At 47.3% G+C, this 23778-nt stretch overlaps 1 protein-coding gene across 1 annotated transcript in view; it reads left to right on the top strand.

Moving 5' to 3' along the window:
* Positions 1–23778, top strand: part of HK2 (hexokinase 2) — a 70336-nt gene that overhangs the window by 39123 nt on the left and 7435 nt on the right. The window contains exons 3-15 of the mRNA XM_006067902.4: positions 2609–2757; positions 7587–7706; positions 8307–8402; positions 9308–9407; positions 9747–9930; positions 12472–12627; positions 16165–16398; positions 17486–17790; positions 19015–19163; positions 19421–19540; positions 22095–22190; positions 23253–23352; positions 23451–23634. Coding sequence (XP_006067964.1) covers positions 2609–2757; positions 7587–7706; positions 8307–8402; positions 9308–9407; positions 9747–9930; positions 12472–12627; positions 16165–16398; positions 17486–17790; positions 19015–19163; positions 19421–19540; positions 22095–22190; positions 23253–23352; positions 23451–23634 — 1993 coding nt within the window. The remainder of the gene's footprint in view (positions 1–2608; positions 2758–7586; positions 7707–8306; positions 8403–9307; positions 9408–9746; positions 9931–12471; positions 12628–16164; positions 16399–17485; positions 17791–19014; positions 19164–19420; positions 19541–22094; positions 22191–23252; positions 23353–23450; positions 23635–23778) is intronic.

The following is a 23778-nucleotide window of genomic DNA, read 5'->3' as shown; positions in this document are numbered from 1 at the left end:
CAATGTGTTCTGTATTTTGTGTCAGCTCATGAGCCCTGGGAAAGTCAGCATTATGAGCCCTGTTTTGTAGGTGAGGTGACATGCTCAGAGAGTCCATACAGGTACTGAAGCAGCTGAGCTGGAATTCAAAACAAAGCCTGCTGCTGCTCTGTGTGAGCAGCTCATGCATGGTGGGCACTAGGGAAGGGGTCCATTCACTGTCTCAAGGGGTCACCTTACAGTTTAGCTCCAGGCGTCATGATGCTGGGCCTGTCTCAGAGATATTGGACTCTGGAAGGACTAAAGTCTTTGGCTGTGTTAGTTGTGATTATGAGTGTTTGTGGAGGGGCATCAGGCAGCAGAGATGAAGAGGAATGTCTGAACTGGCGGAGTCTGAAAAGAATGACATTCCTTCTTGGGAATGGATTTATCAGCAGTACTTTATTATTTGTGATTTCCCTACAGTCCATCAGCAAATACTGCAAAACCACCATTCTTGATGGAGCTGTCCCCTCCAGTGAATCCAGCTGGGCTAGCCTTGAATCGTGACCAACCAGGGGTAGCCTCGGCTGCCTCAATCCCCTGCGGTCGCCGATTCAGCAGATTCACGTATCCTGGGCTGCAGAATGCTGAGGCAGGCGATTCATCTTTGATTTTCCTTTTCATCCCCCATGAGAGCCTCACATAGTTTTCTGTACAAACTGGCTGACGTCCCACTGCCAGGGGAGGCTCAGAACTGGTATGCCTGGAAAAGTCACCCATGGCCACAAGGGGAGCAGTCTCTCTAGATGGGGTTGAGGTTGCCCTAGCTATCTAGCAACAGTGGCTAAAGGGCTGGGGGACTGCTAGACGCCATGGAAGGGACAGAAAATTAGTACTTCCTGAAGAGGAGTGCTGAAGTCTCTGGCAAAGATTCTGGTGGCTTTTCTTAGACAGATTTCTTCAGTCTTGCCTCAGGATGTTTCCTTTACTTTTTTTCAGTCTGAGAAGCAGCCCTGACGCTGGGCCTGGGAGACTCAAGTGTGAGTATCAGGCTGTGTTTGCCAAGAGCCTGGATGGAAGGTTTCTAGTCCTTATTGAGTGTGTTCTGAGTTCTTGGTATTGTGCTGGGTACTTGAGGCTGTTACTTGGTTTTCCCCTCACCTTAGCCACATCAGGTAGGAAGCTCCTGCTCTGGAGATGAGGCAGCTGAAGCTCAGAGGCTCAGGAATCTGCCATGTCCCCAGAGTGGCTGGAGTTCTGGTATGGGTAATGTGGGAGCCAGAGCCAGTCTCTCTTATGTATTGTTACCAGCAGACCAGGGTTGTGTGGAGGTAAGGCCCATGTAATCTCGGGGGCATGATGTCCACTTCAGGCTGCCCCTCTGGATGGTAGGGGCTGTGTTGGTGAGTGCCCTCAAGGAGCTGGACAGAGGTTGGCTTTTCTCAGGACCAAACACTCCTTGCTGCTGAGAGCATGTGCGTCAGAATAACCCCTTGTTTCTCTTAGTCAGAGTGCATCCCAGATCCCCTTGATCCATTCTCCCTTACTTCAGTGGCAAGTCTTCCATCAGGAGAAGGGCTGAGTATTGACAAACATGCCAATAAGTGAATCCCCCACCTCCAACCCCCGAAACAATCATGTATCCTTTCAGAAGGCATGTGGCAGGGCACTAGAAGACTGGTGGAGCAGGCCTGGTTGAGGAGACTGCTCAGGGGACAAGTCCACCTTGTCCCAGTCCTGGCCTGCCCCCTGAGCCCCAGCCCCGGCTCTGGCCTCCATGCCTCTTCAGCACTTCCATTCTGCACCACACAATGGTGTGTGTCCCCGCAGCCCCTATTATCGTCGGGAATCTCTGGATGTTTCCTGTTCTGCTCTGCTTATTTCCTGGAGGGACTGTGCCTTCCCGTGGCACCTGGAGCTCTTGACACACTTGTGTCTGAGGAGTCTCCCTCTCTCCCCTCTCGCCCCCGCCCCGTGGCTTGTCTGAGTGGCCGGACTCTTGTCTCATATACTCTTAGGTCAGCATTCTCTCACACTTGAGTAAGCCTGGGATTTTTTTTGGCAGGGGGCACCTGCTAGACTTATTTACGAGGCCTCTTAACTTATAATTGGCTGGATCCCATTCCATTCCCTCGTGTGACTCTCATTCCTGCTGAGGCATTTTGCCCTCACTGTGTGCAAACTTAAAGACTACATGTTCAGAGATCACAATTTGGCAAAAGGCCCAGGGGGGCCACAAGCTTGTAGCAGTGTATTGGGTGTCCTGGGGGCATGAAGAACAAAACCGAGGCCTGGTCTCTTGATGCAGGGCTTGATGGGCCCTGTGAGTTCAATGGGGACTTGGGTGAAAACCCTTGGGAAATAGTCAGCTTTTGTGAGGGGGGTGGGCACCCCATCATTGGATAGGAAACTGATTCTTCATGTGTATCCTAAAAGTAATATACAAGTGCTTAGCATTAAGAAAAAGAATGAGGCAATACATAAAAGTGTGTAGAAAAAAACTAAGACCCACTTTTTTCACCCACATCTCATCACCCAGAGATGACCAGTCCAGTGTTTATGGCAGGATTATTGGGTTTTATGTTTTGGTCTCTGTGAAACAGTTACGCTTTGTCTCCTGAACTAATAGTGGCCCTTCTCTCTGCAGAACATGGAGAGTTCCTGGCTCTGGACCTTGGAGGGACCAACTTCCGTGTGCTTTGGGTAAGAGTAACAGACAATGGACTCCAGAAGGTTGAGATGGAGAACCAGATCTATGCCATCCCCGAGGACATCATGCGAGGCAGTGGCACCCAGGTATGACGGCCACTGGGGCTCTGGGCCCTACAGGAGCAGATGATGCTCCTTCTCTGTGGTCTTGGAGGGAGGAGACCTTGACTCCCTTGTTTGCCAGGTGATGCCCCTCAATGCCTGGAGGTTAGGTGGGGGCCTCCATCAGGAGAGGTACATGTGGCCAGAGAGCATATGCACGAGACCCCAGGGTCTGGATGTGCTTTAGTGGGAGGGATTTTGACTTTCTGTCTCATCTGAGCTCTGCTTGCATGCACTGGTGATTGAGGAATCTGATGTCAGGAGGCTGGACCAGTACACCTGGATACCTATGGTTAGTGGTGTCATTGAATAGCAAGTCAGGAGAAGACATAATTGTGGCTTTACACTGCCACCTGTCACGGTGATTGTTCTGACTCACCATTGTTAGCATAGCAAAACATGGAATGGAACCTGCTTCTTAACCTTTTTGGTTATTTGCTCTCCCTCTTTTTGACATTCTAAAACAGGAGAGGTTTTACACACAGGGATAGGAGCCTGTTGAAAAAAATCCAGCTTTGGGGTGTCTCTTCTACCTGGCGCTGCAGTGGGCTCTGTGTACTTCCACACTGGCCCCAAGTCATGCTAAGTCATCCCCACATCTCTGTGACCCCAAGTCATGTTCTGTACTCGGCACATACGATAGAAAGAGTGGATGGAGAAGAAATGTGAAATCCAAGTAAGAGCCATCTCAGTGATAGCTAGAAGAGAACAAGCAAGGATGGACTTGCCATCAGGATAGTGTCTGAACGTGTGTTAAGCACCTACTGTGTACTGGCTCATGGATCCTCGCTGGGAATCAGAGTCCTGGTCTACCCTTTCAGTTCTTCAGATCCAGCAGGGCCACCGAGACACACACATCGGCCCAGCGGAAGTCACACACATTTGTGTGGATTTCCTCCTTTCGTCCTCACACTAGCCCTAAGGCTGGGTGCTTCTATTCTGTCCACTTTTAGATGTGGAACTGGGCTTTAAAGGATTGAGTGACTTGGCCTTAGATTACAGGGGAGGGAGGGGCCAGAGGCAAGGCACAAAGCCAGATCCAAATGACCAGAGCCTGTGTTTGTCCGGCCCTAGGAGGCTCCATCCGCTTTTCAGGCCCCGTGATGTGGTCTGTGGGAATGGTGCTTCCTGGAATTAGGCAGTATGGTGGTCTAGGGTCCCTACTACCTGCCCCTGCTTCCAAAGTAGAAAGCAGTCCCCAGAGGGGCTAGTGCTGACTCTTGGGGGCTCTCCCTCTCAACAGTTCCCCCAGGAGAGCCTTCCTACAGAGGGCGCTCATTGCCACCACAGCAGAAGTATCTGGTCGGTGGGTGGGTGATGGCCACAGGCTCAGCCATTGTTCTCTGTTCTTCGGTATCCAAGGACAGTGGTGACCCTTTCACCTGCTCTGCACAAGCTTCCTCGGGATGCTCTTTCTGCTCCTACTCTAGCTGCTCTCAGTTCATGGAGAGGAATCACCTAAGACATTCCTGGATACTCACACAGCTATAGGGATCACTCTTGAGTGCTGGCTATTCCTGCTGTGTTTATTATACCTAATATGTACTCAATAAAAGTGTGAATGGAGGAGGTGATATCTAAGTAAGGGGCTCATCTTGCATGGTCATCTCTTGAGCCTTAGAGCTTGGAAGAGGTAGGAACTTCTCCCTTCTAATGCACTGTTCTTCCCGCCACAGCAGACCACCTCCTGGAAAGGGAATTTCGGACCATGAGCAGGACACGTAGGGGAGAGAGTTTTAGATATTTTGTGCGTCCTTGGGGACGGCCCTGAGGGAAAACCTGCTTTCCTAGTTTTAATGCTGGGGTTGGGCTACAGTCTCTGGGACTGTAGGATTTGAGCTCCACTGAGGTTGTCACCTGGCTCCAAAATACAGAAACAAAATGTGTTAGTCCAACAAATCTATGAAACCCATCTGAAAGAAATTATGACTCGATTGCAATACAAAGGCTTCCAGTAGATTAAAAAAATGCTATATAAAAATGAAACAAAGAAAACTAGAAAATACAGGTGCTCATTTCATCCCAAGGAAGGGAAAGAATGCTATCATCGTAAAAACTGCAGAAAACTGGGATGACCCAGAGGGATGGGATGGGGAGGGAGGTGGGAGGGGAGTTCAGGATGGGGAACACGTGTACACCTGTGGCAGATTCATGTTGATCTATGGCAAAACCACTACAATATTGTAAAGTAATTAGCCTCCAATTAAAATAAATAAATTTATATTAAAAAAAACTGCAGAAAACACTTGGTAAAAAGATTGGAAGGAAAGTCATAGTGGCTATTTTAGTGATAGAATTATTGATGCTTTTTCCCCTATCTTTTCCTTTTTCTTTCTTTCTTTTTAAAATATTATCTATCAACCTTTAATTATAGGAAAACAAATAAAATTTAGTTAAAACCATGACCAAATCACCATACTCAAAACTTGCAAAGGTTTTTGAAGATCTGTGAACCCGGGTAGTATGAGTCCTGGACAAAGACTGTCTCATGGCCCATGAACTTCCACTTGGGAACAGTGAATTACAAATTGTAATAGCAGCCAGTTTAGATTTTTTAGTGTTTCCTGTGAGAAGGGGAGTGAGCAGATTCTCAGATCAATAATGGAAAGGAAGTCTTTTTCCCTTCATAAAATAATGCCCTTTGAGCCTTTTTATGGCAGGAAAGTGTTAGCTCGTTCTCCCAGTATCTTATCCTTAGATCATCAGCTAACAGAAAAGGAGATAGTCTTCCTTTAAAGGAAGCAGATGGTCTCCTCCTCCCCTCTTTTAAAGAGCTGCAGGTTCTTCTAACCCAACACTGTCCCATAGAACTTTCAGAGTGGTAGAACTGTTCAGTATCTGCCCTGTACTGCGAGGCAGCCACTAGCTACTTGCAGTATTGAGCACTTGCATATGACTAGTGTGATTGAGGAAGTGACTTTTTAAAAATTCCAATTAATTGAAATAGCTACAGATGGCTAGTGGCTACTGTATTGGGTAACACATTATCTAATGCCTCTTCACTGCCTCTCTTTTTTTCTCCTGCCTAACTCCTGTTGGTAGTGCAATTGGAAAGAGCAATGATCAGGGCTGGGAGAGGGGAAACCATTTCTCGTTCTTCAAACCCTCCCCCTATCTCTGATGATTGGCCTTATCTCTTTGCACAGCTTCTGTAACTTCCTTTTTTTGGATCAAACTATTGTACTAAAGATAATTTTGATTAGAGTACCAGGAAGAAGGTTCTGGGAATTTGTTTAACCCTATTGTAAATTGTGTCACTGATCAACTTGCCAACAGAACAGAACTTGCTGAATATCTATGCAGAAACCCTCTTTCCACATTAAAATCCTTGATCTCTGCTCAAAGGAGTTGGCACTTAGGCACTGGGGATACTCTTAGTGAGAGAGCCCTGTCATTACCCAGCATGTACTCTTGAGAAAGTTTTGGCTTGGGAATTGAGTGTTTCAGCATTACCTGAGGTTAGTTTTACACATGACCAGACAGAGACAGGATCCACTGGGAAGTTCAGTTAGAGCCAGTCCCCTTCTAGAAGGGGCTGGCCTTGTCTTCCTAGATTCTTCCCACTGACTGAGCATACCCCAGACATCTGGGGGGCCAGTGCACCTCTTAACCTACCCTGTCACCCCAAGCCTCTCAGTCCCTTTGTAAATGCAAATACTTTTGGTGGTTTAGTGCAGTGGTTCTCAAACCACTGCTTCAGGATTACTTTGAAGGCTCTACCACCACCTTCTGATTCAGGAGGTTTAAGTTTGGACATGATGATGATGCTGTGGGCTCCACTTTGGGAGTCCCTGGACTAGTGGAATCTTCCTTGCTTGTGCCCAGAAAAGAAAAGAAACATTATCTCCTTTCACCTCTTTTGCCTTTTAGATTTTGCCATCTAGTCAACCTGGCTCTTTGAATCTGCTCAGTCTTTTGGACCCTTGCTTACTTTTTACACCAGAATATTCCTAGCCTCAGCCTCTGTGTTGAAGGGGTCACCAATTTCTCTTTGAGGATTTTGAATGGGGAAAAAGGAAGCCAAGGGGCTATGGGCTTTGAGACAAATTGAAAGTGTATGATTTCTTAGGCTTACAAGTTTTCTTGGGAGCTTCGGATCCTGCTTACAATAGTTATATTGTGAGTGAGGCTGCCCATCCACAAACCCTGTTTCTTTTTCAGTGCTCTTTGTGAACTCACTTAGGTTCTCATATTGAAGTTAGAAAACAAAGATAACTTCTTGGAATTGCCCCCAGAAGGCTGGTTTTTAGAATGGAGGAAAGATCTAAAAGTTACTTTTGTTAAGTTCATTTATAGAATGCCAACAGAGAATGTCCCATCCCTTCCCCCAGTCACAAGAGACCGGATTGCTAAAATACTTGTTGGCAGTCAGATGGGTTGCCCTTTCTGGTAAGATAATCAGCTGTGCCTCCTTGTCAGGGGAGGTTCTGACAGAGCCACTAAAGGGTACTCTGTTCCTAGGGCCTGTGATGACTTTCTGATTAGCTTTGGCTGTGATTTTTTCCCTGCCTAATGTGGTTATTTTGATAACCCCATTGTGGTTTGGATAAATGGTCTAAGTGGAAGACAGAATTTAATAATCACTAACTAGTGTTAAGTCCTTATATGTGTTGACTTATTTAATCCTTTTGGTAACTTGTGAGCAGGTCCAGTTATCACCCCTATTTTATAGCTGAACAAACTAAAACTTCAGAAGGGATACATATCTTGCATGTACTCAGCCAAGCTAGTTCCTTACTGAGCCCAAAGTCCTTGCTCTTAATCTCTGTGCCTTTCTGCCTCCCTGCTCATCTTCCTGTGTTGTGTGCCCTTAGCTGTTTGATCACATTGCTGAATGCCTGGCCAACTTCATGGATAAGCTACAAATCAAAGATAAGAAGCTCCCTTTGGGTTTTACCTTCTCGTTTCCCTGCCTCCAAACAAAACTAGACGAGGTAAGACGAATCCTTCAGACCTTTTTGTTGCTTCATTCTTTGGACTGGGGGGACTGGAAAGAACTCTGAGCCTCTTGCTACTATGGTGATGGGCTTGCTCTGATGGGTTGCATGGACAATGTTTGCGTATTGGGAGATCTGTCCTTCTAGGAGAGTGTGTGTAGGTGTATGTGAGAGGGATGGTAAAGAGGTGTTGGAGAAGCAGGGAGTCTCAATCACTGTCCCCTCAGGTGACTAAAAGCAGGCCGACATACATTGCACATTATCCTTATCCCTCTTAGGGAAACAGGAGTGAGAAATTAGTCAGGGACTCCTTTGTTCCAAAGTGTCATGATAAACATCCTTGAAAGTTTACAATGTTAGGATACAAGAATCTTATTTTGGCAGTTCTACAGCCTGCTTCTTGGGGACAGTAAATCATTCATTTAACCTCCTTACCTGGTCTCTAACATAGTTTCTCCTTCACAGGCTAATAAGGAAGTCCTGTATAAATTCAGTCATGACTTTAGTTTTAGTTTAGCCCCATGGCAGAGGTCTCCTAATGATGAGGAGTACAGACTGAGTTTTGTGGGAGATCAATATTTCTTGGTCCTTTTCCAGAGTTTCCTGGTCTCGTGGACCAAGGGGTTCAAGTCCAGTGGTGTGGAAGGGAAAGATGTGGTTACTCTGATCCGGAAGGCCATCCAGAGGAGAGGGGTGAGTAGGGGCAGCAGAGAGAGATGCAGGGGCTTGGGGTCTGGAGGCCCTTTGCATTCTTTTGAGTCCACTTTGAAGTCTTGCCTTGTCGGGTCCTCAAATTGGCATGAGAATTTTTTGTGGGTCTTAAGGAGAGGTTTTCTTTTCTTCTTCTCTGTTATGTCACCCAAAAATCTTCGTTTTTTTTCCCCCCCAATTTTATTGAGAGTTAGCTCCCAATAAAGTATAAGTTTAAGGTGTGCTGCATAATGACACACCTATATATTGAGAGACAATTAGCACAGCAGTGATCTTATATATGATCAGATGCCTTTGGGGTCTTTAGATTAGCATGATGGAGAACTCTTCATAGCCTTGGTGAAAGAAAAACCCTCATTTTCAAATGAGAAGTTTGGGATTTATGTTGGTATCAGGGTGGAATGGGGCAAAGAAAGGACATGATAAAGGTCTAGTCACAGAAGGGCAAGACCTACTGGGAGGGAGGGAGAGATAGAGAAAGAAAAGAAGAAAGAGAATGAGAAGACAATGATAACAAGATAGGCTCTTCTTAGCGTAGTAACAGCTGTGAACTAGACTGCAGGCCTGCTGTGAGGGAAGCCCTCTGTGATGAAGACCAGTGGGGTGGGCAGTGAGATGCTGTCGTTAGACTGGATCTGGACCCAACGTCCAGCTCTAGCCCTGCTCTTGAGCTGTGTGTCTTATTACTCTTCGTCTTCACATCTGTAGTCTTTCTGTGACAGTGAAAGTTGCTGCTAAGTCACTTCAGTCGTGTCCGATTCTGTGCGACCCCACAGACGGCAGCCCGCCAGGCTCCCCTGTCCCTGGGATTCTCCAGGCAAGAACACTGGAATGGGTTGCCATTTCCTTCACCAGTGAAAGTTAGGGTGCCCCTTTTATCCCTGCAGGACTTTGATATTGATATTGTGGCTGTAGTGAATGATACCGTTGGGACCATGATGACCTGTGGCTATGATGACCAGAACTGTGAGATTGGTCTCATCGTGGGTACGTGAACACTGCGTGTGAGCATTGTGGGTGTGTGAACAGTGCTGGCCAATGGAGTGCGGGCATGGGCTGCAAAGAGAGGAGGAGTCCATGGCCTGGATCTTCCTTTGTACTTCCTGTTAGAAGATAATGGTGTGGTCACCTTTGAGGGCCGAGCCAGGACTTGAGGAGTTGTGGGTAGTAGTGGGTTGGACCATGTTGAGATGCCCCAGGAGCCTCTAGGGAGGAATCCCAGTCACACTGAGCGGTCTGAGGACAGAGTTTTAAGAGGGAGATGGGGGCCGGGGGCTGGGGGAGGACACTGTGAGTGGGTGCTGAGCATTCTCTTGTTTTGTCCAGGCACGGGCAGCAACGCTTGCTACATGGAAGAGATGCGCCATATCGACACGGTGGAGGGCGACGAGGGCCGGATGTGTATCAATATGGAGTGGGGGGCCTTTGGGGATGATGGCGCGCTTGATGACATCCGTACGGAGTTTGATCAGGAGATCGACATGGGCTCTCTGAACCCTGGGAAGCAACTGTGAGTGGCCCCCTGTGTGCAGTGGGCTCAAGGGCTGGGCTCAGGAGCTGAGGTGGGGGCTGGCCAGGGCTAGGGGGTGGTTCCTATTTTTACTTTACAGCTTTATATATAGCCCCTAAAGTTACCAAGGCACCCACTGCTTATGGAAATGTGCTTATTACATATATTGTGACTATCAGTTGCTGAGAGCTGTCTACAAAAGATAGAGCAAGTGGACAAACCAGAGTATGGCTAATAATTTGACCCTCAAGAGTGGTCATTTTAGAAGATCGTATTCTAAGTGTGCTGCCCTGCTCTTTCTCTCTGCCTTCAGGCTGTATATTGTCCATAGAAACAATTTGTGCACCACATAAGAAAAGCCATGATGAGATAGCAAAGATAAGAGATCTGAAAGCTCATTTCATAGCTTCCACCTCTGTCACTGGCCAGGGCAAGAGGCTGAGAGTTGGCTCCTAATTGCTGCCTATTATGAGCTAGGCTGAGTTGCAAGAGTCCCAGGGCCTCTTGCTATAGCTGTAGGCAGGCTCAAGGCCTATAGAAAAGTTGGTTAAGGAGCCCCTTTGGCCGCCTTCTCTGGACCTGTGGTCCAATCAGGGTCCTTGAGTGGACTGGAGGAGGGGCTCTAACTTTTTTTTTGGTCCCTGGATGTTATATTCTCCAATCTGGTCAGACTTAGTTTTTGGTTACTTCTGACTCTTATAAAACATTATTTCAATCTCACAAACATTTGCCTAATGTCCTTATTAAAGATCTTGAAACAGGGATTGCCGCAAGCTCTAAAGGCAATTACAGAACATTTTGAGCAATCAAGTCCTCTCTGGCCTTTTTTTTTTGAGCCTTGAGGGATCTTAGTTCCCTGTCCAGGGACTGAACCAGGGCCCTCAGCCCAGAAAGCTCGGAGTCCCAACAACTGTACCGCCAGGGAATTCCTAGGCCCTCTATGGTCTTATTAGTGCTGTGACTGTTGTAGGAAATCTAGTACTTATCCCTGCTAGAAAGAGATAAAATCCAACCTTATAAACCAGCTTTATAAGAGAGTCTTTTGCTCTATGGGAGGGGGTGTCCTTGCTTCCTCAAAGCACAGCTTATTTAAGTCACAAGCTTCTCTCACATGTTGAAAAGTGAGTCCATTCATAGAATACTGGCTGTGTCTACCACGGCTGGTGAGAAATTCATGGACTGAAAAAACTGCTCAACAAACAAAAACAAAAAAGGCTGGGAGGACATATTGCCAATGGATCAACTATCCCTGAAGTTATTGCTGGGCTTGAATACGAACTTTTTTCTCACTCGTTATATTTCTAAATAAATGCGTCCCAAACACCGACTGAAACAAAGTGTTTTTAAAACCTGAGATAAAAACTTTTACCACTCACACTTCAGAGCCCCACTGGCGCCCTCCGTTATCTCTCACAGCACCAGCTGTTTTGGAGAAGGTACGGAAGTAGACATGTGAGTTCCTTACTGCCGAAGCTGGGCTGCCTCTTAGGCAGCGTGCCTGTGTGGTGCTTAAACATTTTAAACATACCTCCTGCTCAAGCAGCTTTGCCAGCTCTCCACTTAGCTCTAGTTCTGCCATACCTGTGTCTGGGTCTTGGGCAAGTCACTTCCTGAGGGCCCGGCTTCTTCTCTTGTAGTGTGCACCAGGTGACTTCGGAATTTCTTCCACACCCTGCTCTGGGCCTTCTCTGAAGGCCCTGTGTGGGACCTAGATCCTTTCTAAGATACCAGGAAAGGGCCTTTTTTTTTTTGGCTAGAAAGAATTGCAAGGGCTTGGTTTCGCCTGTCGTATATCTAAGCCAGGAAGACTGTCTTATAAAGAAAACAGTGTCACCTAGTGTTGAAAAAATAAATTACCCAACTTCCCTCTCAGCTATCTTGTCGCCTTCCTGCTCAGAAACTGCCAACATGTCTCACTTCCAGATTCCCCAAACCGTGTGACACTTAGAGCTCCTTCTCACCGGTCCCTATTCTTGCCCAATCCCCCTCCTAGCCCACATTGTTCTGTTTTCTCAGGAAGCCACAAATAGCCTGCAAGGGGAAGGAAGTTTGAGGTGACGAGTTGCTAGCCCTGTGCTCCCAAGTTTAATTAGACTGACCTGTGTGTGTGGTTTTTTTTTTTTTTTTTTCTGCTTGAGATAAATACTGAGGTTTTGCATAAGAATTCATTTTAAAAGAGCATTTCCTTGCTAGAGAAAAAGTTTATTAAAAATTGCTACCCTACCACATAACCCACTTCACCTCAAATTCAAGCTTTGGTGGAGTGTCCCACACTCCCTTGGTGTTTGGTTTGGCTGCTAAAGGACCCTCCTTCTCCATAGTTCGAGGCCCACCTGCCTGCAGAGGCAGCCTAAGCTCCCAGTGCCTCCAACCCCGTTTGTGCCCAGCTGTCACTTCTCTACACATCTCACTCTAGTCAGTGCTGCACACGTTTGCCCTTTGTTCTGCATAGGCGGCATGCGTGCGGGCTGCTTCCACAAGGACGGGTCAAGTTTACTGGCAGCAGAGACTTAGGTTTTTTTGCTGTATCTCTCTCTGCAGATTTGAAAAGATGATCAGTGGAATGTACATGGGGGAACTGGTGAGGCTTATCCTGGTGAAGATGGCCAAGGAGGAGCTGCTTTTTGGGGGGAAGCTCAGCCCTGAACTTCTTGCCACAGGCCATTTTGAGACCAAAGATGTTTCAGATATTGAAGGGTAAGCTTCGGGTCCTTCTCTGTTTGCTGGGACCTCAGAAGGGTGGACAGATGGCTGGGGAATGAGGAAGAAGCTCAGGCTGTTGACTCTTCACATGTGGACAGCAGGAAGGTCTCACCCAGCGTGAGGCCTTGGCCTCACGTGGCGGGCCTATGGCTTGATGTCACTTGCCACATATTTTCCACTTGTGTCTGTTTTGAATGTGCCGACTACCAGAGTGACTCATGGTGCTGGGGAAAGCTGGCCCCCATGCAAGGATTTTCACTTTTGTACTCGAGTTCCTGCCTGGCACAGGGATCTCAGCTTTATGCTAGAGGTTCCCTGTGGACCCTTCAATGATTCATTTTCATCTACTTCTCTTTCCTGAAGCCCTGGCATTTCATTCTCTTTTGTTGTTTTGTTGCTAAGTGGTGTCTGACCCTTTGCGATTCCATGGACTGCAGCACGCAGACTTCCCTGTCCTTTACTATCTCCTGGAGTTTGCTCAAACTCATGTCCATTGGTTCAGTGATGCCATCCAACCATCTCATCGCTGATGCCCCCTTCCTCTCCTGCCCTCAGTCTTTCTCAGAATCAGGGGCTTTTCCAATGAATTGACTCTTCACATCAGGTGGCCAAGGTATTGGAGCTTCAGCTTCAGCATCAGTCCTTCCAATGAATATTCAGGACTGATTTCCTCTAGGATTGACTGGTTTGATCTCCTTGCAATCCAAGGAACTCTCAAGAGTCTTCTCCAGCACCACAATTTGAAAGCATCAGTTCTTTAGCCCTCAGCCTTCTTAACTCTCACATCTGTACATGACTACTGGAAAAACCATAGGTTTGATTATATGGACCTTTGTCTGCAAAGTGATATTTCTGCTTTTAATATGCTGTCTGGGTTTGTCATAGCTTTTCTACCAAAGAGCAAGTGTCTTTTAATTTCATGGCTGCAGTCACCATCTGCAGTGATTTTGGAGCCTGAGAAAATAAAATCTGCCACTGTTTTCATTTCTTTGCCCATCTATTTGCCATGAAATGATGGGACTGGATGTTATGATCTTTGTTTTTTGAACGTTGAGTTTTACGCCAGCTTTTCCACTCTCCTCTTTCACCTTCATCAAGAGGCTCTTTAGTTCCTCTTTGCTCTCTGCCATTACGATGGGACCATCTGCATATCTGAGGTTATTGACATTTCTCCTGGCAATCTTGACTCCAGCTTGTGATTCATCCAGCCCGGCATTTCACATAATGTACTCTGCATAGAAGTAAAATAAACAGGGTGACAATATATAGTCTTGACATACTCTTTTCCCAGTTTTGAACCAGTTCATTGTTTTATGTCCAGTTCTAACTGTTGCTTCTTGACCTGCATACAGATTTCTCAGGAGGCAGGTAGGTGGTCTGATATTCCCATCTCTGTAAGAATTTCCACAGTTTGTTGTGATCCACACAAAGGCTTTAGCATAGTCAGTGAAGCAAAAGTACATATTTTTCTGGAATTTCCTTGCGTTTTCTATGATTCAACAGATGTTGGCAACTTGATCTCTGATTCCCCTGCCTTTCCTAAATCCAGATTGTACATCTGAAAGTTCTTGGCTCACATACTGTTGAACCTAGTTTGAAGGATTTTAAGCATTATCTTGCTAGCATGTGAAATGAACAAAATTGTATGATAGTTTCAACATTCTTTGGCATTGCCCTTCTTTGGGATTGGAATGAAAACTGACCTTTTCCAGTCCTGTGGCCATTGCTGAGTTTTCCAGGTTTGCTGGCATATTGAGCCCAGCACTTTAACAGCATCATCTTTTAGGATTTGAAATAGCTCAGCTGGAATTCCATCACCACCACTAACTTTGTAGTGATGCTTCCTAAGACCTACTTGACTTCACCTCTAGGATGTCTGGCTGTAGGTGAGTGACCACATCATTGTGGTTATCTGGATCATTAAGGCATTTGTACAACTCTTCAGTGAATTCTTGCCATTTTAAAAAAATCTCTGCTGCTTCTTTTAGGTCCTTGCCATCTGTGTCCTTTATTGTGCCCATCTTTGCATGAAATGTTCCCTTGGTATCTCCAGTTTTCTTGAGTTGATTTCTAGTCTTTCCCAGTCTATTGTTTTTCTCTATTTCTTTGCATTGGTCACTTAGAAGGCTTTCTTCTCTCTCCTTGGTATTCTCTGGAACTCATTTAGTTGGGTGTATCTTTCTCTTTCTCCTTTGTCTTTCACTTCTCAGCTATCTGTAAGACCTCCTCAGACAATCATTCCCTACTGGTGATTTTCAGAAAGGGCTCTATCCTGACTCCTGCTTCATAACAGAAAAAGAGGTCCTTGGATGGCCCATTAGTTCCAAAAGTTAGAGTTGAGGCCTGTATTTTCACTGAGCAGCGGGAATGGGAGTGAGCATGGCCTGATTTTTGTTTTTCAATCAGCGATATCCAAAAAGTTGGACTTGGTTTCCTGTTTGTTTTTTTTTTTAAACCGCAGCTTTATTTATTTATTTGTTTTTGACTGTGCTGTATCTGCATTGCTGTGCAGACTTTCCTCTAGTTTCAGTGAGTAGGGGCGGCTTTTCATTGCTGTGCATGGGCTTTTCGTTGTGGTTGTTTCTCTCGTTGTGGAGCATGGACTCATTGGCTTCAGTAGCACGTGGGCAAAGTAGTTGTGGTTCCCGGGCTCTAGAGCCCAGGTTCAATAGTGTGGCACATGGGCTTAGAATCTCTGTGGCATGTGGAATCTACCCAGACGAGGGATCGAACCTGTGTCTCCTACATTGGCAGGTGGATTCTTTACCACTGAGCCACCAGGGAAGGCCTGGTTTCCTCTTCTTGGACTTCCACTTGTCACTTGAGGAGGCCTTGTTTCAGGCACCAGATGGTGGAGAGGAGATGATTCTGGTGCTAACAGGAGCAGTGAGACAGTCCAAATGACTTTGTTATTAGTGGGATACTTGAATGAACTGTACCTCCTTGTTAAACTTGGAGGAAATGACAGTGCTCGATATTTGTGGACACTTAGTTCCCCCTAAAAAGAGGGCTAATCCCAAAGCATCAACCCTTGACCAACATCTTTAGATGCAAGTTAAAGCACTGCCAACTGCATTGTGAAGTGCAACAGACTGACTCCTTGATAGAGAGAAAGTAGGGTGGGCTCCACAGCTGGGTTCCTGTGGTCAGAGAGTTGGTGGCAGGGACAACATTCCCACTATCCTGAGATAAGCAAACTGATACACACACAACTTGGTGTGTAAAGCCCCAGGAACAGGGCCTTGTCCTCCCATAGTGTGTGCATAAGGAAACTTGGTTGTTCTCACTGGGGAACCAGGGGCACCTGAAGTACTGTGTGTGTGTTGGGGGCAGTGGAGGGGGAAAGAAGACCTCAGCTTGTGCTTTCTTCGCCTCCTTGTTCCATAGGTGGGCAGAGCAGCGAGGCGGGTGTCTGCCTTCCCTGGGACGTGGCATTTGCTGGGGCCGAGGGCTTTCTCTGTGGGCACACATCTTCCCTCCCACCGGCCACGGTGAGTAGATGCCTGCTCACATGCTGTTTCTGTTCCCCAGGGAGAAGGATGGCATCCGGAAGGCCCGTGAGATCCTGGTGCGCCTGGGCCTGGACCCGACACATGAGGACTGCGTGGCCACTCATCGGGTCTGCCAGATCGTGTCCACACGCTCGGCCAGCCTGTGCGCGGCCACACTGGCGGCCGTGCTGCGGCGCATCAAGGAGAACAAAGGCGTGGACCGGCTGCGCTCCACTGTCGGGGTCGACGGCTCGGTCTACAAGAAGCACCCCCAGTGAGTCAGCACGCGGGCCCTCTGAGAGGCCTGACTCCCCAGGAACTCAGGGTTGCACTGTGGGGATGGTGGAGATGGGCCATGGCATCCAGGTTCTTTGTGGAATGTAAGCTCCCCACTGGGCAAGTGGGAGCTGGAAGTGTACTGACCTTGGCATGGGTGGAGGCTTTCCTCGGAGCTCTCCTGGCTTCTGGGGACTCTTTTTTTGTACTTTCTTAGTTCCAGCTTCTCTGGCTCACCTAGGTATTGAATTAATCCTGTCCTGCCATCTATGTTTTGATCCCTTGGTCATAAGTGCTTAAATATTCAAATTTCAGTTGGGACTTGAAAGATATTTTTTTCTATGGTACCCACTTAGCTCATCATTTTCACCTAATAAGAACGCCAGGTCAATGGCCCTTCATTAACTGAAGGGGAATGCGGAGGGTCTCAGCCCTTCCATGCCCTAGGCTCCTGGTCCAGTGTTTCAGAAACTTTAAAGTGCACACAGATGACTAGAGGATCTAGTTAAGAGGCAGATTCTGGTTCGGAAGATCTGGGTTCAGCCTGAGATCCTGTGTCTCTAATAGCACCCAGGGATGCTGCTGGCCCGTGGGCCACACTTGGAGTAGTAAGGCCTTGGAGACCGTGGCTCCAAGCAGCCACCACACAAATCCTTAGCTGTTCAGACACCTCTGGTGTTCTTGGCAGAAAGCAGCCAAAGAGAGGCCGAAGTCTAGAAGAGCATTTTGACGTTTCTGTGTTTGGGTCTTTCCTAGGCAGCATCTGCTGAGTTGATGAATAGTAGTTGGTGTCAGAGTCCCCTGAGGCTGATAAGTTGGGCAGAGGAGCTGGGGCCTGTGAGGAGGGGGTCTTCTGTGAGTGTGTGCAGGAGATGGTGGCTTCCCAGAAGGGTGCTTTTCTTTTCACAGGGTGGTTGCAGTTAAATATTTTGAGCTTTTATGCAGTGACCCCTAACCTGGGAAAGAGTAGGGAGAGAGTGTTTAGGGTGTCATTTGGGCTGAGGTGGTGAGCTACTGCCCCAAACATTTGTACCACTGACCCTGCCTGTGGGCACCCAACTCTTACCCCGTCTCTGTGACTGCAGCTTTGCCAAGCGTCTTCACAAGACCGTGCGGCGCCTGGTGCCTGACTGTGACGTCCGCTTCCTCCGCTCTGAGGATGGCAGTGGCAAGGGGGCAGCCATGGTGACGGCAGTGGCCTATCGGCTGGCCGATCAGCACCGAGCCCGCCAGAAGACCCTGGAGTCTCTGAAGCTGAGCCGTGAGCAGCTGCTGGAGGTCAAGAGGAGGATGAAGATAGAAATGGAGCGAGGTCTGCGCAAGGAGACTCACGCCATTGCTCCCGTCAAGATGCTGCCCACCTACGTGTGTGCCACCCCTGATGGCACAGGTATGCAGAAGGGCTGCCACCCAGCTCACCACAGGGCTCAGTCACTCCAAGGGGACTCCCTTAGCCTTAGCATTAGGTGTTCAGGTCAGATTGTTGAATATGTTTCTTCAGCTGTAGTACTGGGAAATTCTGGTGTTCAGTGAGCTCAACCAAGGTACTCCTTTGCTAAAACTGAACAGTAATCATAGTAAATACTTGCTTACTATGTGTCAAACGCTTCTCTAAGCATTCCACACGTATTAATTCATTTAATATTCAACTGTTAACAGACACTAGTAGTTAATTTTGTTTGTTAATAAGCTATTATGTTTTACACAAAACCTAGGCACAGGGGAATTAAGAAACCTACCCAACTAGAAGATGATAGAGCTGGATTCAAATCTAGGAATTTTGGTTCCAGGGTTAGCTCATATAAGGTCAGGGGTTGGCAAACTAAAATCCATGGTCTAAATCTAGCCCACTGCCCATTTTTACAAATAAAGTTTTATTAGTACACAACCATGCCCATTTGCTTACATATTGTTTATGGCTGCTTTGTGCTACCAGGGACAGGTGTATTGTTGCACCCTAGTTCAGCCAGGTCTCGCTCCTCTATAGAGGGGAACGCAGTGCCTCCCTCTTGCAGCTGCCTGAGGGTTGCATGGAAACTGTGATTGAGGCATGCAGTGCATTGTGACTGTCCTACAAAGGAGGGTTTTCTCATTTAGAAAGATTTCCCTTCAGTTTTCTTTAAAGAGTTGGACTCTGTTGTTCCTTCTCTCTTCTCTATTCTGGAACCTTAGGTAAGGTGGTCTTTGATTTTGTACAGGTGGCATGTCTGGATATTTTGGAGTGTACCATATCACCGTTTTCTTTCCTGTATTCTGGAGATCATTATAATTCCTGGGATCCTGCAACTTGAATTCATTTGAGAACCACTAAGGAGCCAGGAAATCTCTAATCCCAGGGTTGTTATTTTCTTTATCATTAGGTAGAGCTTACTGTCTATCATGGAGAAGGAAATGGCAACCTACTCCAGTATTCTTGCCTGGGAAATCTCATGGACAGAGGAGCCTGGCGGGCTACAGTTCATGGGGTTGCAAGAATCGGACACAACTTAGTGACTAAACCACTGTCTATTATGCTGAGGTTGTCCAAGGCCTCCTGGGAGAGCTCCCCATTAGAGGGAGGTGACTGTCAGTCTCTTTAGCCCCAGTGAATTATCTTCCTGGGCTTATTTTCCAGAGAAAGGCGACTTCCTGGCCTTGGACCTTGGGGGTACCAATTTCCGGGTCCTGCTGGTGCGTGTACGGAACGGGAAGCGACGTGGGGTGGAGATGCACAACAAGATCTACTCTATCCCACAGGAGGTCATGCATGGCACAGGGGACGAGGTAAGACAAGGGATCCTCTGGGAGGGGACTCCGGGAGATACCTGCTTCTCACCCGGGAGGACAGTGCTTTCTCTGCTTTCACCCGTGGTCCTGGGGAGGAGTAGGTGGGCTAGGGCTCTGGCTGGCCTTTACTTAAGTATGTGCCCGAGCTGGCTTTTCTCTTGGGTAAAGGCCCAGAGTCAGTGTTCAGGCCCTGCTGGGTACAGCCTGCCCTGGCCCACCCACCACCCTGCTCAGAGCCCAACTTCTCCTTACAGCTCTTCGACCACATCGTCCAGTGCATTGCAGACTTCCTGGAGTACATGGGCATGAAGGGTGTGTCCCTGCCTCTAGGTTTCACTTTCTCCTTCCCCTGCCAGCAGAACAGCCTGGACGAGGTAACAGTGCTTTCCTGGAGGGCTCTCCCATGGGCTTTACTAACTCTGAACCAGCCAGAGTTTTGAGCAAGGGAGAAAGCTGACCCAAGAGGAAGAAAAGACAGGCATTAGGGATCAGTCATGGGGAAGGGCTTGTTGATGGGAATGAGCAAGTCAGAGCTGGTGAGAGTGAAGTAGGTAACAATCTTTGGGATGACGATGATGCTGCTGATAATATCAACAACTGACGTTTTTTTAAGTATTTTGTGCAAGGTACTCTGCTAGGTTTCCTCATTTAACCCTCACAGCAACCACATAAGGTAGGTGTTTGTGTGCCCATTTTGCAGAAAGGAAAACCAGGTCTACAGAGAGGCCAAGTATCTTGCAGGTCATGTAGCCTGCGAGTGGCTAAGCCGTGATTTGATTCCAGTTTCTGGACACATGAGTCCATGCTGTCAGTTATGCTCAGCTGAGGCCCCTGTTCTGGGCTCGGGACATTTCACTCCATCTCCTGTTTGGATGTCGTGATATTTCCCTAGTGTCGCCTTTGCTTTTTATTCCCTGCCAACTTGCCTTGGTGACTGAAGCAGGGGATAAAGATCCGGTGCGCTCACAGCAGCCCTTATGTCACGCAGCTGAGTTTTGTAAATGCCTCCTAGTCCTCCCTCTGCGAGTTAGATTTACCACGTGCACTGCTACCACAGGTCAGGTGTCAGGAAGTCCTGGTGAAAACCCTGCCGAACCCAGTGTTTCCCAACATCTGTTAACATTTGTCCAGTGTTAGTCTAGGATTGCTTTTCATTTTTCCAGCTTCTTTGTCTCAACATATTATTTTTTTCAGTATTAATGCATTGGTTTTCAAAGCCTTCTCATTTGCATCAGTTTACCAAAAGTACTTATTCAAACATGTATATAAGCATTTATGTGATATTTAATGAAACATTGCTTATTATAACAGTCATTAGAAACAAATTAAGTTATTCAACAGTTGGGAAACAGTTAAGTCATGAGTCATTCACTGCCTCATATTAGCGACTAGTTTTTTGGAAGGAATCTCAATGATTTGGGAAAAATCTGGTGGTAAGACCAGAAAAATATTTTTAAGAAAAGTATAAACTCTATAATACAGAAATGTACAAAATGTGATTAATAGGAAGATAAAAAAAAATTCCAGTTTATATGCTTCTAGACTTCTTCTACTGAAATATTTTTAACAGACTTTTCAAGTATACTTCTACTGAAATATTTTTAACATACTTTTCAAGTGTAGCATGTATATATATGCTTATAGACATATATATGTTTATTATCTGGTGGCTCCCAAGACATGCCAACTGTTTCTTTTTGTGCCTGAATAGTAAAATTCCAGGTCATTGTATTGCATTTATGCCATATGTTCTAAGTTTCTGTAAGCATCAGATATTCAGTCTAGAACTGTGAAAGCTAAGAACAAGAGAAGCAGAAGCTGGGTTCTATCTGTTGTTCTGTCTATAAGTTGGGTTCTGCTCTGCTGAGATCAGTCTGTTGATGGGGAAATCAGCAGGTTCTGAAGCCTAGAGGCCTCAAGCTGCCTGGCTTAGCTGGTGGCCACGGGCAGCTCTCCCCAGCTGTTGGGGCCTCTGCATGCCGTATTATTTAAGGACCACTTACAGTAATGTTATTTCAACATTCCGAATTCTTGAAAGTACCGAATACAAAATTTCATCAGAGATGTCGAGCTAATTTATAAATAAGAAAATCAGAGTGGTTTGGATATAGGTGTGTAAACTAGGTCACTACTGAGATTGAACTTTGTTTTTCTGAGTTTCCTGGGATCCGAACACAGTGGGACTCGTGATATTAAACCCCTGGGCCGTGAGAAACCAAGCAAGTCCTGGAGAAACCATGCAGTGGGTAGATAGTAAGCATGTGGTCCTTGTTTGGGTTCCGGCCTCTCAAGAGTGGTGTGGGGATCCTGGATGCCTATTCCCTGATGGACTGAAGCAGCACAGAGGGAACCAGGGAGCAGTATATGAAACAGCCCCCCATATTCAAAGCCATCATATATCTGCTCCTGAAAGGCCCTGTAACTCAGCAGAGGGTAGTCGTTCACTTCATAGTGGAGTCTGAAAATTCAGACACAAACCGACCCCTCTGTGTGATGTTCAGGCAAACTGTTTTTCCTGGTGAGGGCAACGAGCGTATAGAGCTTAGCTCCTTGGCAGGGGCAGTTGTGTGGTGCTTATGAGCCCGTGCATCGGAGTTGGTGAGCCTGGGGGTGAGGGCCTCCTCTGTTCCAAGCTGCAGGCCTTGGGCGGTTTACTCCAAGGCCAGAGTTACCTGTAAAATGGGCACGATAATGACAGGCTTTTCACAGAGTTGCTGTGAGGATTAAATGGTGTAGCACATGTGCTGTGCTTAGCCCAATGCCTGGAGCACAGTAGGCCCTTCTAGTAGGTGAGATAGGTTTAGAAGAACTTGTGGGTGAGATGATCGGTTTTCAAAGGGCCTCTGATAACCTGTGAGGTTGACAACTAGAGAATGAGCCAAGAGTCCTTCTCTGATATCCACCTCCCTGCCCATGTGTGATTTTTAGAGCATCCTCCTGAAGTGGACTAAAGGCTTCAAGGCGTCTGGCTGCGAGGGTGAGGACGTAGTTATGCTGCTGAAGGAAGCCATCCACCGGCGAGAGGTAGGGGAGGCACAGCACGAGGCCTGAAGGGGTCTCTGTGTACAAAGCGGGGGGACTGTTAAGTGCAGTTGTGCTGGTCACAGGGATAATCATTGTAGTCCTTCAGCAGTTTGTGAGTGTCCATGGTCTGTTAAGCCTTCCTCTAGGCAACTGGGGATTCAGGAATGGCCACAAGCTCTCATTCTATAGACAAACCGTGAGCTAACGTCAGGTGCTTTTGTGCTATGAAGGAAATGAAGTTGGGTGAGGACAGGGTGAGTGGTGCTGGGGAAGCGCATTCTTTTAAATACTATAACCAGGGAAGGTCTCTGAGGAGGTGACATTTAAGCAGAGCAAATAAGCCCTGCTATATAAACTGTTGGTTCAGTTCAGTTCAGTTCAGTCGCTCAGTCGTGTCTGACTCTTTGTGACCCCATGAACTGCAGCACGCCAGGCCTCCCTGTCCATCACCAACTCCCGGAGTTTACCCAAACCCATGTCCATCGAGTTGATAATGCCATCCAGCCATCCCATCCTCTGTCGTCACCTCCTGCCCCCAATCCCACCCAGCATCAGGGTCTTTTCCAATGAGTCAGCTCTTCGCATGAGGTAGCTGAAGTATTGGAGTTTCGGCTTTAGCATCAGTCCTTCCAATGAACACTCAGGACTGATCTCCTTTAGGATTGACTGGTTGGATCTCCTTGCAGTCCAAGGGACTCTGAAGAGTCTTCTCCAACACCACAGTTCAAAAGCATCAATTCCTCGGCACTCAGCTTTCTTTATATAAGCTTTGAGAGTGAAGTCACTCAGTCGTGTCCACCTCTTTGTGACTCCATGGACTGTAGCCCACCAGGCTCCTCCGTCCATGGGATTCTCCAGGCAAGAATACTGGAGTGGGTTGCCATTTCCTTCTCCAGGGGATCTTCCCAACCCAGGGATCGAACCCAGGTCTCCTGCATTGCAGGCAGGAGCTTTAACCTCTGAGCCACCAATAAGTTTTATACACATCTAAATCTCCCCTGCAAGTGTCTGAGGGAGAATATTGTGGCTCATTTGGGGATTGGGATCTGCTGTTGTTCTCAGGAGTTTGACCTGGACGTGGTTGCCGTGGTGAATGATACAGTTGGGACTATGATGACCTGTGGCTATGAAGACCCTCACTGTGAAGTCGGCCTCATTGTTGGTGAGGACTTGGACTGTCTTTCCCCTGCAGGGTCACAGAGCCTGGGGGGTGGGGGATGGTGCCGAGGGAGGCCCTAACTGACCTCTCTTGATTGGCAGGCACAGGCAGCAATGCCTGCTACATGGAGGAGATGCGGAATGTTGAGCTGGTGGAAGGGGAAGAGGGGCGGATGTGTGTCAACATGGAGTGGGGGGCCTTCGGGGACAACGGATGCCTCGATGACTTGCGCACAGAATTTGATGCAGCTGTGGATGAACTTTCCCTCAACCCTGGCAGACAGAGGTAGGCGCCCAGCTGCGTGTGGGCTCTGGTATGTTTATCTCAGAACTGAACAGTGATGAGTCACCCACAACAGCAAATCCCAGGATGCTCATTCTCTTGAGATGTTAACAGAAGAGATTTCTTTGGAAAGGGCTTCTTCTCGAT

This window comes from Bubalus bubalis, chromosome 12 (genome assembly GCF_019923935.1).
Source record: "Bubalus bubalis isolate 160015118507 breed Murrah chromosome 12, NDDB_SH_1, whole genome shotgun sequence".
Lineage (NCBI taxonomy): Eukaryota > Metazoa > Chordata > Mammalia > Artiodactyla > Bovidae > Bubalus > Bubalus bubalis.
Note: the sequence above shows the minus strand (reverse complement) of the source record. Positions and strands in the feature narration are given on the sequence as shown.